The sequence below is a fragment of the Lynx rufus genome, unplaced genomic scaffold (assembly GCF_022079265.1).
Source record: "Lynx rufus isolate CCGP_SWC_20201006 ecotype Redwood Valley unplaced genomic scaffold, mLynRuf1.p SCAF_15, whole genome shotgun sequence".
Taxonomy (NCBI): Eukaryota; Metazoa; Chordata; class Mammalia; order Carnivora; family Felidae; genus Lynx; species Lynx rufus.
Genome location: NW_025814829.1, coordinates 10,527,616 through 10,542,833, shown reverse-complemented (window position 1 = coordinate 10,542,833; position 15,218 = coordinate 10,527,616). Strand labels below are relative to the sequence as shown.

The 15,218-nt window shown below is 37.9% G+C and overlaps 1 protein-coding gene across 1 annotated transcript in view; it reads left to right on the top strand.

Moving 5' to 3' along the window:
* The window catches only part of KCTD3 (potassium channel tetramerization domain containing 3), a 54,450-nt gene that overhangs the window by 28,182 nt on the left and 11,050 nt on the right, over positions 1-15,218 (top strand). Inside the window, exons 10-14 of the mRNA XM_047076561.1 lie at positions 794-909; positions 7,392-7,479; positions 7,605-7,721; positions 10,350-10,520; positions 14,768-14,923. Coding sequence (XP_046932517.1) covers positions 794-909; positions 7,392-7,479; positions 7,605-7,721; positions 10,350-10,520; positions 14,768-14,923 — 648 coding nt within the window. The remainder of the gene's footprint in view (positions 1-793; positions 910-7,391; positions 7,480-7,604; positions 7,722-10,349; positions 10,521-14,767; positions 14,924-15,218) is intronic.

The following is a 15,218-nucleotide window of genomic DNA, read 5'->3' as shown; positions in this document are numbered from 1 at the left end:
TTAAAATAATTTGAGTAAAGGCTTGAATGTTTTTAGTAAGATTTCTTGCTGCCTTTTTTTCTTTGTGTGTGCGCGCGTGTGTGTGTGCGCGCGCGCGTGTGTGTATCCAGATTTCTGGACATGTTCTTAGATAGTTAAGGCTGCCAAGTCTCTGTCTTGAGATCAGTGGTTCCCAAATACCCCAGTCATTAGCAAGCTGTAGCTAAATCTCATATAGGTTTTATAAAGGTGTAATGGGTTTTCTGATTTAGTGAGTCTGGAATGAATCTTAGGATTCTTTTTATTTTGTTCACTTAAAAAAAATTTTTTTTTAATTAGTTTTCTTTATTTTTGAGAGGCAGAGAGAGACAGAGCGCGTGTGGGGGAGGGGCAGAGAGAGGGAGACACAGAATCCCAAGCAGGCTCCAGGCTCTGAGCTGTCAGCACAGAGCCTGATGCGGGGCCCGAACTCATGAACCTTGAGATCATGACCTGAGCCGAAGTCGAATGCTCAACTGACTGAGCCACCCAGGTGCCTCGTCATTTTGTTCGCTTTAAATTTACCTGGTTATTTTGATGGTCAGCCAAGTGTGGGAACCACAGCTTTAGATAATACGGTGTTTTAGGGTAAGGTTACTTAGGGCAGCTGCTTATGAGCTTACCAAGTTTCTTGTTTTTGATCCCTAAAGGGTCTAGCATATAACTTATGGAAATGAGAACACATTTAGTCACCTTGAAGATGTTTCTAATCTGGGTTTTGATGAATTCTAAAGATAGTGACTATTTAACTCTTTATTTTTTATTATCATTTAAGGAGTGTTCAGCCTTGGTGTTCCTGTAGATGCTCTCTTCTTTATCGGTAACCAGTTGGTGGCTACGAGTCATACAGGGAAAGTGGGAGTATGGAATGCCGTCACTCAGCACTGGCAGGTTAGTTTTAACTAAAGCCCATTACAGAAAATGTTTCTGAAACTCATGCTGATTATGCATTTGCTTCATTTTTGTAGAATTCATAGTGTGGAATTCATAGCGTAATGATTAGATATTCGTGTATATTGCAGAATGGTCACAGTAAGCCTAGTTTAACATCTTTCACCAAATGCAGTTACAGAATTTCTTTCTTGTTTCAAGAATTTTAAAAGATAAACTCTTAGCAACTTTCAGATGTGCGATGTAGTATAAACTATAGCTGCTATGCTGTACATTACATTCCCTTGACTTATTTTATAACTGGAAGTTTGTATCTTTGTATTTTTGTTTAAGTAGGCTCTACGCCCAATGTGGGGCTTGAACTCACAACCCTGAGATCAAGAGTTGCATGCTCTAAGGTCTGAGCTGGCCAGGCCCTTACTTTTTTTTTTTTTTTTTTTTGAATCTTTAAAAAAAATGTTATTATATATGTGTGTGTGTGTGTGTGTGTGTGTGTGTGTGTGTGTTTATATATTTTAGATTTTTTAAAAGTTTATTTTGAGAGAGAATGAGAGAGCGTGAATGGGGAGGGACAGAGAGAGAGAAGAGAGAGAGAGGTGGAGGGAGGGAGGGAGGGAGAGAGAGAGAGAGAGGGAGAGAGAGAGAGAATCCTAAGCAAGCTCCGCATTATCAGTGCAGAGCTGGACAAGGGGCTGGAACTGAACCAGGGTTTAAAACTGAACTGAGATCATGACCTGAGTGGAAATCAAGAGTTGGAAACTTAACCAGCTGAGCCACCCAGGCGCCCCTTACCTTTTATCTTTTGGTTTTGTTTTGTTTGTTTGTTTGTTTCTAGGTTCCACATAAGTGAAATCATAGGAATTTGTCTTTCTTGGTCTGATTTTTTTCATTTAACATAATGCCCTCAAGGTCCATCCACATTATTGTAAATGACAATGTTTTCTTCTTTCTTTCTTTCTCTCTTTCTTTCTTTCTTTCGTGGTTGAGTAATATTCCAATGTATATTTACACTACATGTTCTTTATCTCTCCATCCATGGATGGACACTTACACTGTTTCCATATCTTGGCTATTTTAAATAATGCTGTAGGGAATATGGTGGTACCTATATCTTTTTTGAGTTAGTGTTTTTGTTTACTTCAGATATCTACCCTGCAGTGGAATTGCTGGATCCTATGATAGTTCTATTTTTAATTTTTTGAGAAACCTTCCTACTATTTTCCATAGTGGCTGTAACAATTTACCTTCCGACCAACAGTGCACGAGAGATCCCTTTTCTCCACATCCTTGCCAACACTTGTTACTTCTTGTTTTTTGATAATAGCTATTCTAACAGGTGTGAGGTGATAACTCATTGTGGTTCTGATTTGCATTTCCCTGACGATGAGTGATACTGAGCATGCTTTCATGCACCTGTTGGCCATCTGTATGTCTTTGGAGAACTGCCTATTCAAATCCTCTACCCATTTTTTTTGTTTTTATTTTTGATTACATAAAATATTACATATATTTATAGTGACATTTACTTCTAGATACAGATTTGATTATGTTTTGAAGAATGTTTAGTTACTTGGGAAAATGAGTGAGTATTTAAACTGTGGTTTGGTGTTTCATATTTTTGAAATGTTTTAACTTAACATGCTTTGGGAATAGTAGTCCAGGCAAACTTCATTTCCTGAGTAAAGCTCAGAACTTTGTGAAAATACGTAGCCTGTTCAGAGAAGATAGCAAGCTAAATGATCTCAAGTACTTGAGAGGAACAAGAGGATAAGACTGTAAAAGAGTTAATGCTTGATTCTGAAGGAGAGAAGAAAAATTAAAGGACTTAAGTAGAGAGTAACATGATTAGATCCTTGTTTTAGGAAGGTAGCAGCATTAACTACTATGAAAGCAGGGCTGGAGATCAGGGGTAATCCAGCAAAGAAGCAGACAGATTTGACGAAAGGCAGTGATGGTAGAGATGGCAAAGATGAGCCTATTTGAAAAACATTTCATAAGCCTTCCTAAACGTACAGGATTGGTGTCTGGTTTGGGTGTGGAAAATTAAAGGAGAGGGAGATGTATTTCCAGTTTTGGATTGCTAGTTTTGACAGTCGGGTGGATAGTAATAAGTTGACAGGGAACATGTTTACTCTGAGATTCCTGTAGGCATCAAAATGAATGTGTGCAGTACACATTTGGGAGCATTCCTTTGGAATTTAGGAAGGAAGAAAGGGCTAGAAAGTAGTATTTAGAAACCACAATGCTTCTATGACAACTGAAAAAGTAAGAACTGATTTAAGGTTTTCTGTTGAGAGGATGTACATAGGAAGAAAAAGAAGTCTGGGAAACATTAGCATTTAAGGGGACAAGATAAGGAAACCAAGAGCCACAGGAACATACATGATTGAGAAATAACATTAGTCTAGGATATGATTTGTAAATATAAGTTAATTAGGTTTTGTTTGGGGCAAGCCAGATTGTGGGAACTGAAGAATCAAAAGACCAGGGATTGGACACAGCAAACTCGGAGTTAGCTTTCAAGAAGTTTGGTGGTGAAGGAAAGCAAGGAGACAAAGTGATAGCGTGAGAATCAAGGCTGGGTGGTAGAAAAGATGTTCAGTGTTTTGTTTTTTTTCTCTAAGATGAGAGAAGCTTGAGCATGGTTGTAGTCAGAGGGCAGTTGTCTGAGAAAGCACATGGAGGGTGAAAGAATGGAGATGATCTCTCATCCCATCGAAGTCAGGAATGTATGAGATGTAAAACAGCTTAGAGACTTTCACCCAACAGAAACTAGAGATGCCTCCTTCTCTGATGAAAGAGTAAGGAAGGAGGATTGAAGAACATAAATTCAGTGGAAGACAAAGGCACTGGAAGTATGTATCGAGGATTGCAGAGATTGTAATTTGTACATTTGTAGTGGACCTGGGTGATAGAACTATGTGAGTGTCTCCATTAGTGCTCAGTACTGGGAATAAATAGGAGCAAGAGGAAAGAAACCAGCATTAGCCTGATCCAGGATTGGAGAGTTAATAAAGTGGATATGACACACCAAGGGATGAGAAAACAAAGATGGCAAAGTAGTTGAAATCATGAGATCAAGAAGTAAGGAAGTGCCAGGTGGACGGAGGAGGAAGCAGGGATGTCAAGGGACTCGAGGGATGTTAAAGCCGACTGATGATTAGTAAGGAGTGAGAATTGTTGGGAAGACAGGAAGTGATACCTCTGTAAAGAGGAATATGAATTTTTAATGATTAACGGAAGGTCTGCTTTCAGATAGGTTATTTGACAAATTATGTCAAATCTGAGCTTTTAGTGGGTAGGTGAAGCTATACTAGCTGTGCCATAAATTTGGGTTCCTAAAGGAACATACTTCTTTATTCTTTTTTTAAACCAATGTTTCTAAAACTACATATAAAAGTGTTCATATCTTTGGGATCCTGAAAACTCTGGCGGCTTCCTCAAAGTGCCCTTTATTCTAAAGCTTTTATTCCCATGTAAAACCTGATGATTCTCGTTTGGTGTACGCATGAATTGAAAACCGTATCCGACAAAGCAGGTTTGTTTCTACATTTCAGGAAGACCTTGGGAAAGTTGAGCATTCAGCATACAAGCCTTGTAAACCAACTAGGTGAACTTCACTGTAGTGTAGAGGTGGCATGTAATGAAGTCTCAGCGTCTGTGGTGCAGACGTCCCTGGGCAGTTACCGGACCCCAGGCTGACCCGAGTGCTGTGATGCTGGTTGAGTAGGTTCTCATTTGGCCTTTAGCAACAGTTCTGCCCTCGAATAACACACAAAGTATGTGGGACAGCTGTTGTATATTCAAGGTTGATTTGAAGTATTTGAATCAGATGAATGAGAGAGAGAGAGAGAGAGAGAGAGGGAGTGTGTGTGCGTGTGTGCGCGTGTGTGTGCGTGTGTGCGCGTGCGTGTGCGTGTGTGCGCGTGCGTGCACGTGCGCGCATGTGTAAGTTCTAAAAGCTGTTGTGAAATTTTCGTTGGTGTAGCAGTTCTTAAAACAGCTGCAATAAGATTTTAAGGAAAATTTCCTAAAAGCATTGTATCTGATTTGGGTAAGAAAAAAGAAAAATTTTTTTTTGTTTGTTTTAGTGCCTCAATGAAAGAGGCATTAAAGAAACGCCCTTTGATAAGAAGGATATTCATACTTTGAAGGGGAAGCACTGGGACGAAATACACATCAGCAAAGAAATTGATAGGCTGGTAAATCTAAATAAGTGATTATTTAATAAGTAATGGATAAGGATAAAAACATAGTGTTAAAAATGATGATTATCTAGGTAGAGATTGTGGTTGAAAGATTCTAGGGCCTTTGTAGTGCTTGGGAACACAGATTGATTTTTTTTTTTATACTGATTATTTTCAAACTGTATATCATTTAATTTTGTACATAGAGATAATGATAATCATCATGTGCTACCTTAGAAGAGAAAATCCACTTCCATTGTAGATCTGTGACCATCATGTCTGAACCAAATACATTAATCAGTACGATTTCTCAGGTTCTTGATGTGAAGTTGTTAGGATAAAGAAGAAGAGGCCCCAGAATGACTGTCTCTCACTTATGCTAGGAGAGAAGAACTCAGTCCTAACTCCTCTATAATTTATCATCCTCTGCTTTCTCTGTTCTTCTTGTACTGAGGGGTAGACATGAAGGAAAAGCAGGATTTAGATCAAGGGTTGCAGAAAAAGAGGTTGTAGAAGGTTCTGGTCTTAGAGCCTATCTTCCCAGAGAACCAATGGTAGAAATGTTTGCCTTGGATGTGTGTGGGGACGCTCCAGGCTGCAGCCACTCTTTCATTGATAAGGGATCTAAAAGGAGAGGAATCTCATGCCCTTATCTGTCCCCATCCCCCTACTCTCAAGATTCTGGAGTAGGAGTTGAAGTTCTTCCTAGAGTATTGGAACTAAAAAAAATGAACTTGGCATGAGAAAACTGGTCATTGGCGTTAAAGCAGCCTTCCCTCCATTCTTCAGACACCTTTACTCATATCACTGAAAGGCTCTCAGGGTTTACCTGCTACAAAACTCATTGGCTCTGATGAAACGGAAACCCTGACCTGAGGTTAGTGCAGGGGTGGGGGTGGGGGGATGGTAATTGAGTCTTTGAGATATTTCCGTGTACGACACCAGAAGGTTCACACAGGAATTAGGGTCATGTGCATGCAGCTTTAGAGGAATCATTGCTTCCAACTTTTAGCATTTGGTTAAATTTGTTCCTTTTATTTAGAAGGGACCCATATTGTACACTTTTATACTTGCTGTTCTGTTTGACATGGCCCTTCCTCTACCTAACTCATATTTGACTTTTTTGATTTTCATTCTTCGCTCCCTTTCTGAACTTTTCCCTGATCTTTGCCCTTTTAAACCCCTCCCTGGTATTGAGATGAGAGTCCTCCCTGCTCTCTGGTGTAGCACACTCTATTTTAGGGCCTCTCACACTGTGATTTTCTTTTTTTCCTTTCTTGCCCTCAAGTTTACAAGCTCTTACAGAGCAAGTGATGTCTCACATCCCTTATCCAGCCCAGTTACTCTTTCTCTCGGGTAATACCTGATACATGAGAAATAGTTCATTTAAATGTCATCTGTGAAGTTTCATGTGACTCTCACCTGGCTATGCATAGGGAAGATTCATTTTGATCTTATTGCCACTGCTCTAAAAAACATTTTTTGTTTGTTGCTTTGTTTTCTAGTAAAATTGTGCCCTTTGCTTTTCTTGTAGCACAAATACAGGCAGTTATTAATTTTTAACTAGACTGATTTGCTCGGGAAGCTGACTTTTTTATTCTAGTACTTGAAAACACAAAAACTTAAAGGAATTTTTTTGTCCTGCCATTTCCTAGGAAACAGGGGTCTACAGCAGAATGAAGATAGAGATTACCATTTTGTCAAAGACATGGTGATAAATTATCAAGGGAGCAAGTGCTATTTGGCGATCAGTCTGTTTTCTAGTTCTGTCCCTTACTACATGAATTTAGGCAGGCCATTTAATCTCTTCTATAGAAGAGAGAAGGAGGAAGGAACCTGGTCAGATTGTGCCTTCAACTTTAATGCATGCTGTGAGCTCACAACCACTTGCAAAGAAAAGAGATAATCCATGGGAATTCTGATAGGACGGTGCTGCCTTTGGAAATACATTTTTTTTTTTTTAAAGCTTTAAAAGGACCTGTATTGACAGCTCTTCACAGTTCCCTGTGGGAACTAAAGAAAGTAATTTTCTAAGCCCTATTTAAATTAGATATTAGTGGTTTGGTTTTTTTAATTTCATTGAGTAATCTCCACACCCAATGTGGGGCTCAAACTCACAACACCCACATTAAGAGTCGCCCACGCTACTGATATAGCGAGCCAAGCGCCCCTAGTGAGTTTTGTTGTCGTTGGTATTTTGTTGTCGTTGGTTAAAAGTGTCAAATTTTTAAGGAAATTGAGCAGTAAATACAAATTATTAATATTTAACATCTAATAATAATCTTCCTGCATCAGGTTCAAGATGTTGTCCCTATAACCAGTTACGACACTGCTGGCTCATTCCTTCTGTTGGGATGTAACAATGGATCAATATATTACATCGGTAAGCTTATGGGCATTTAACCCTGGTCCTGTTTTATATCGGTTTTTAAAAATAAAATATTGCCTTCTGTAGTTTTAAGTAGATGCACTATTATAATATTATTTAAAATTTTTGGGTTTTTTTAGATATGCAGAAGTTTCCTTTGAGAATGAAAGATAATGATCTTCTTGTAACCGAGCTTTATCACGATCCTTCAAATGATGCCATTACTGCGCTGAGTGTTTACCTCACACCCAAAACAAGTTAGTACATGGCAGCGTTCTGATAAATTCTTGACCGTTTCTGAGAATTTATGTTTATTTATTGGTTTATTATGCTAAAACGAATCCAGTCCTTTCTCTTTGAGAACTGCAGTTCTAAGAGTATCATCTCTATTAGTTTACAGTTCATATTCGTTATATATTAAAGTTAAACGTGACGATTAAACAAGCATAAGTTGAGGTGGGAAGTTAGAACTTTTCTTCTTCTGAATTATATTTAAGTCATATCATAATAGTATTGACTAAAATTATTAAAAAAAAACAATTTGCACATTGACCTTCCTATTTACCCTAGCTTATTTTGTTTTGAAATTAGAAGCTTTTGTTTTTTTCAGCTGAAAGCAAGAAGGCTCTCAGACTGTTAATCTCTTGTGGATATTGTCTTGTTCCCTTGGGAAATTTTTAAGTTACGGGAAAAGACATTTTATTTGGAGGTTTAGTATCTGTAGCTTTCATTATCTTTCAAAGGCCATTGCAATGAAATTAACAAATCTGTTCTGTAAATTAAGGATTTTTATTATATTTTTTATATTTTTATATTCTAGATTGAAAGATAAACATAAATGGAAAGTTGAAAATTTAAATGAAAAGAATTCTAGGAAATATTAACATGTGTCCAGTAATGTTAATAAATTTGAATGTTATTTGTGTTAAATCATCATTTTATTGACTTCATTGAAAGCAATCATTATCTTTAATGTGAAATAAATATTCTAATTTATGCAGATGATTTTATTTAAAATTATAGTAGGATTTCAACTGTTATGCTAAATGGGTCAGCAAACTGCCCTTTTTATCGATGGTCTTACATATTGCATTGGCTGCTTTGGGCAACAGTTGACAGAGTTGTATGATTATGACAGACTGTATGGCATGCATAGTTTAAAATATTTGCCATCTAGCCTTTCACAGAAAGTTTGCTCACCTCTGCTCTAGAATGAGATGTACATTTTTTAAATCTAATTAAAAAGGGAGGAGAAAACTTCTTTTGCAATGGCAAGGGGAGAATGGAGTCACTTTTTAGGTTATGAGAAGTGTTTCCTTTGGTATGTTCTTTCTCTTTTGATTCAGATATTTTTGGGTGAATCAGGAAGGATAACTACTAAAGCCAAGAAGTTCTCTGTGAACCTTTTTAAGTACATAGTTCACTGAATTCCATTCTGTCTTTAAATATGTGGTAGAGTTTGGGCACTTTTTTTTTCTTCCTTTTTAATGCTTATTTATATATTTTGAGAGAGAGAGAGAGAGAGAGAGAACGCGCACATTGGGGAGGGGCAGAGAGAGAGAGATGGATAGAGAGACGCCCAAGCAGCCTCTGTGCTGTCAGTACAGAGCCCGATGTTGAGCTCAAACTCATGAACCATGAGATCATGACCTGAGCTGAAATCAAGAGTCAGATGCTTAAGTGACTGAGCCACCCAGGTGCCCCTGGACACATTCATTCATTCATTCACTCATTCATTCATTTAAAAAAGCCACAGATGGACTTCACATGATGAGCTGTACGTGATTAGAAGAGACACCGTAGTAAGTAAGTATGATGTAAGCAATATAATGGGTGTATTTGTTTCAGAGCTAAGTATTTTGAATTTGTTAAATAGTATGTACTTGATTATTCAAGAAAGATTCAATAATATAGCAAAAGTAAAAGTAGGAACGCCTGGGTGGCTCAGTCAGTTAAGCATCTGACTTCAGCTCAGGTCATGATCTCGCAGTCCATGGGTTTAGCCCCATGTTGGGCTCTGTGTTGACAGCTCAGAGCCTGGAGCTGCTTTAGATTCTGTGTTTCCCTCTCTCTGCCCCTCCCCTCCTCACACTCTTTCTGTCTCTTTCTCTCTCTCCCTCAAAAAATAAATTAAAAAAAAATTAAATAAGTCAGGCAGAGAAAGACAGATACTGTATGTTTTCACTCATAGGTGGACCCTGAGAAACTTAACAGAAGACCGGGGGGAGAAGTTACAGAGAGGGAAGGAGGCAAACCATAAGAGACTCCTAAATACTGAGAACAAACTGAGGGTTGATGGGGGATGGGGGAAAGGGGAAAGTGGGTGATGGGCATTGAGGAGGGCGCCTGTTGGGATGAGCACTGGGTGTTGTATGGAAACCAATTTGACAATAAATTATATAAAAAAATAAAAATAAGTAAATAAACTTAAAAAGTAATAATAAAAAAATTTAAAATAAGTAAAACATGGTCTTAGACTAGACTATGAATAGACTAGAAATAATATGGAATATTCCTTTAGGAATACTGTGTTGCGTCAGTGGTATTCTTAGCATGTCAGATTTACTAACTCTTTAAACATCTATTGAGGACTTGCTGTGTCTCAGGCACTCTGTAAGGATGACTGTGATTCAGTCTGTCTCCGTAACGAATAGAGGTAGATAGACTTGGAAATAGCGGATTGGTTTGTTACAGTTGCTGTGCTAGAGCATAACATACAGTCCAGGGGAGGGTTGAACAGACTTATCTGGGAGTGAGGGTTAGGAAATGACTTGTAAAGGAAATCATGATTCGAAGTTGGTCAGAGAGGTCTTAGGGGTTCTGCCTCTTTTATCCCTTTCTGTCATCATCTGAAACGCCGCCTTTCCACTTCTGAACTCGTGCAGGTGTGTCTGGTAACTGGATTGAGATTGCTTACGGTACGAGCTCCGGAGCTGTGCGAGTGATTGTTCAGCACCCAGAGACGGTGGGCTCGGGCCCTCAGCTTTTTCAGACTTTCACAGTTCATCGAAGTCCTGTTACAAAAATCATGCTATCTGAGAAGCATCTTGTATCAGGTAAAGTGATTTTAGGTACTGGCGAGGAGTGTGCTTCATGTGCAGCCTTGCCTTGTGGGTAATTTCCCACACTCCTACAAATGGAAAGAATGTGTATATACACATGTATTTATATATGAATTTGGGAAAGAGTTAACCGTATCTTTTATTTATTTTCTATTCTAATATTTTGTTCTCATGGCACATTTTATTTTAAAATATTTATTATAATCCTGTTGAGATGGAATAGAGAAGTTTTCCAAGTATGAATTTTATGTAAATTTGGTTGTATTTTCTTAAGATTTAAAGCTAAAGTTGTAGATATATGTGTGTATTTGTTGATCATTTTCTAAAATATTAAAAACTAGTAGAATGTATAAAGAGATTACTTGAAGAGAATTACATTTTTGTGAGTTGTTTCTTAGTCATAAAGTTTTTTTTAATGTAAACACTAATTAGATACTGTATTAAAAATGATGCAGATATGTGACACACAGAGCATAGTGATCACAGTAAAATTCCATTGATGAAGTTCATTGTGTATGATGATTTCAAAAAGGCTTCATTTTAATGTAATTTTGAGTCAGGTGTGTCAGTAGAGCTTGCTCTTACATTAAATCTTTTGTAGATGAGTTCCTGCCTAACTTAAACTTTTTATAAGCATCATTTTCATCTACCAAGTTTGTTTATATGAAGACTACATAATATTAAAAGGTGATGCATCTTTCACTCATCTCCAGTCTGATTAAACACTAAATGGAGCTAAAGTACGTTGTCCATGAATGGATGGATGGGTGAGTGGGTGTGTGGGTGGATGAGTATGTTTTTATTGATATCTAATTATTTGAGTATAAAGTCTGATTGTTTTGAGTATAATTCTGCCTCCCTGAAATAATCAGTCTCCTCTTCCGGCTCTCATAAAGCAACTCACCTGCCTCACTGAAGAGTCTTTCTCATGCTTTTGCTGGTTCCTCCTCTTTTGCCCAATGACTAAGTGTTGGATTGCCTCAGAGCTCTTTCCTAGATTCTCCATTCTTCCTTGTCTGTAGTTTTCCTGCAGATTTGAGTGTTATCATCTATATGCCAGTGACTCCTAGACTGTCCACTTGTGACCATTCGCACAGTTCCAAGTTTGTATGTCCAGTGCCTGTCTCTGGTCATGTGTTTCAGAGACATGTCAGAATTAACCTGGGTAAATGGCACTTTTGATTTTTCTCTCAGAGGCCATCTTAGTACACAACATCACCATCTGCTTATTTCGTCAAGCTGAAAACCCAAGAATCCCCTTTGATTCCTTCCTTTCTCTCACCCACACAAACGTGTAATCTGTCTGTAAGTCCTTCTGGCTTTGCTTCAGCCTACGTCACAAATCTGACCATTTGGTGTCCATTGCTGCCAACTTGGTAGCTCAGATCATTTCTCCCCTAGATCACGGAGCTGAGTTGTTTTGCCTGTTTCTGTCTCACCTTTTCTTAAAATGTTTATCTGTTTTGAGAGAGAGAGACCATGTGTGTGGGTACATGGGGGAGGGGCGAAAGGGAGGGAGAATGAGAATCCCAGCAGGCTCCATGCTGTCAGCACAAAGCCTGATGTGGGGCTCAGTCCCACTTACCATGAGATCATGACCTGAGCCAAAGTCAAGAGTCAGATGCCCAACCGACTGAGCCACCCGGGTGCCCGTCTGTCTTGCCTTTCTATGGTACATGTTCTTTATGGTACATAGCATCCAGAAAGATCTAAAAATGTGAACCATGTCTGACTCCCAGTGGCTTCTTACGGTATCCTGCTGTATCCTACTGTATTATAAATAAACTAGTAGTGTTCTTCCTGTTACGGGTCTTCTTTTCAGGCCTCTTTTCCTCCCTATGCTTCATGTCACATATTGCTCACAATACCCTAACCCTTTAAAGGCTTTCGATTTCTTAGAAATGCCGCAGAACTTTTGCACTCGTTCTTTTTAGTTGAAATGTTTTGCCCCTAGATATTTGTTTGGCAGCTGTCCTGTCATTCAGGTCCCATTTCCAGTACCTTCTCAGTGAGGCCACCCAGCCTAAATTAGCCAAACCTCTGTCAGGTCACTTTCTCTGTCATCATCTCCTCTCGATTTGTTTTCTTTGTGGACTTTTCACTTGATCATTTCTTTGCCTGTTTATCATCTGTCCCCCTCTTCTAGAATGTAAGTTTTACAGCAGCAGAAGCTTGTTTATTCTGTTCTCAGCACTTAGCATACTTCTCGACACATACAAGATGCTGAATAAATGTTATGTAAAATGAGGTAGTTTGATCCTGGGAGAAAATTAGACTGTTTTGCAAGGCTATTGTGATGACCACACTTAGTAGTAATTGCTGTTATTTTGATGGTGACGATGTTATTGCAGGATGAGACGCCAAAGAACTACATCGTAAAATCTGCATTTAACATCAAATATTTCATGTAGGTTTAAAATTTAAATAAATTTGTCAAGAAAAATGTCCAGTTGAGCTACAAATGTAGAGTATTTTATGTATACTCCATTACATCATTCTGCCACCTGGTGGATATTGACATGAATGTAATGACATTCTTTTTCCTATAGTGTTAGTTTTCATGTCTTAAAACTGTAATGATTATTTTTAACAAAATAACTAAATTGCCTATTGAGTCAACTAAAAGTGTTTAAGATGTTTTCTTTTTTTTTTTTTAAGGTATTTTTCTGAATCCTAGTAACCTTATTAGTGAAATAGGAAATTATTTTCCATGAAGCTGATAAAGCAGCCTAGAACTAAATGTCTCCTTTTTCACCAGAAACTGACATCCTGAGATAGGAGAATTTTGTTAGATAATGTAACACCTGTATACTTTGAATTTTTATTGCTATTTGTCAAAATTAAATTTCTAAAGTTTTGTTTAAAATATGCAGCTGTGGCATTTTACCCAGTGAGAAAGATGTATCTATAAGAAAGTTTGAATACTTTCCTAGTATTTACTGATGGGTTCATAGCTCATTGCTAATAATAGCACATTCTCTGAAAACCGAGTAAGTTGTACTTTTCCATTAAAAAGTACACTTTTTTGTTAAGTCATGCTACGAAAGTACTTTTTTTTTTTTTTTGCATTAACAATATCAATTGCTGGTTTGTATTTTCTAAAGGAGTAGTTCCTCAGATCAAGAAACAATAGGTAGGGTACTTGGTAGGAAATACCTTAATATGTATCCACTTAATATTATTTACATTAAAAAAAAACCTAATTGGAGTATGTTTCTTAAATTTTTTTTTTTCCAACGTTTTTATTTATTTTTGGGACAGAGAGAGACAGAGCATGAACGGGGGAGGGGCAGAGAGAGAGGGAGACATAGAATCGGAAACAGGCTCCAGGCTCTGAGCCGTCAGCCCAGAGCCTGACGTGGGGCTCGAACTCCCGGACCGCGAAATCGTGACCTGGCTGAAGTCGGACGCCCAACCGACTGCGCCACCCAGGCGCCCCTGGAGTATGTTTCTTAAATGCAACTATAAAATAGTTCTTAACTTTATCTTAATTTTCTTTAATATAACTATGAGTAGGTGATACAAGCTTTTTGACAAATGTAATTTGTGTCCATAAATTTTCAGTAACTCCTGATCTAGGTTGTTTATGTTTAAGTAACATAAGCAGAAGCAGTTTCTATGGTTGAAGAAAAATAGGCTGGGTAACTCATTTACTCTGTAGTTTAGTCACAGAACAGAATAATAGCATCTTTTATCTTGCATGCATTTTTTTTTAAACATTTCCTCCAATTATACTTTACATGCTACTTTTGTAAGGACCCATAGATTTACTTACATACCTTATGTTTGCCTCAAGGTAAATTATATTCAGTTCTTTCATTTTTGCTGGCCAGGTACAGATTAAGTGTAATTTTAGGATAAAATACGTCATTTGCCACTCAAAACGTGCTATGATCTATTTAATATAGATCACAGTTTAAAAAGTTACACACAAAAACAGTGATGTTGTTGGTGCTCTTTTTTTTTTTTTTAGTTTTTTTTAATGTTTTTATTTATTTTTGAGAGAGAGACACACACAGCATGAGCAGGGGAGGGGCAGAGAGAGAGGGAGACACAGAATCTGAAGAAGGCTCCAGGCTCTGAGCTGTCAGCCCAGAGCCCGACGTGGGGCTTGAACTCACGGACTGTGAGATCATGACCTGAGCTGAAATCGGACGCTTAACCAACTGAGCCACCCAGGCGCCCCTGTTGGAGCTCTTATAATGTATATTTAACAACTTTTTTTATGTTCTCTTTCCTAGTGTGTGCAGATAATAATCATGTCCGGACATGGACAGTAACACGATTCAGAGGAATGATCTCTACTCAGCCAGGTTCTACTCCTTTAGCATCATTCAAGATATTGTCTCTGGAGGAGACAGAAAGTCATGGAAGCTATTCCTCTGGAAACGACATAGGTGGGCTGGATAATTTGGGGGCACTTTCAAATACTTTGTGGGCAATGCAAAAGTAGTATGCTAACTGTAAAGAGAAACCTAAAAATGAGTTTCAAATAGAAGTTTTCACTTCAATTTTGAAACTCATTTAAAACAGAAATTTAGTGTGTTTTCTTATTTAGTTCTATAAATTCACCAACTGTAGCATATTTTTTGTTTAAAAAGTTGAGCAAATTTTCGTCTATTTATCATTTCCTTTTTTAAATAATATCTCCAAATGCTAACCACTTTTGTTTATGATTAAAAGCCATGATAG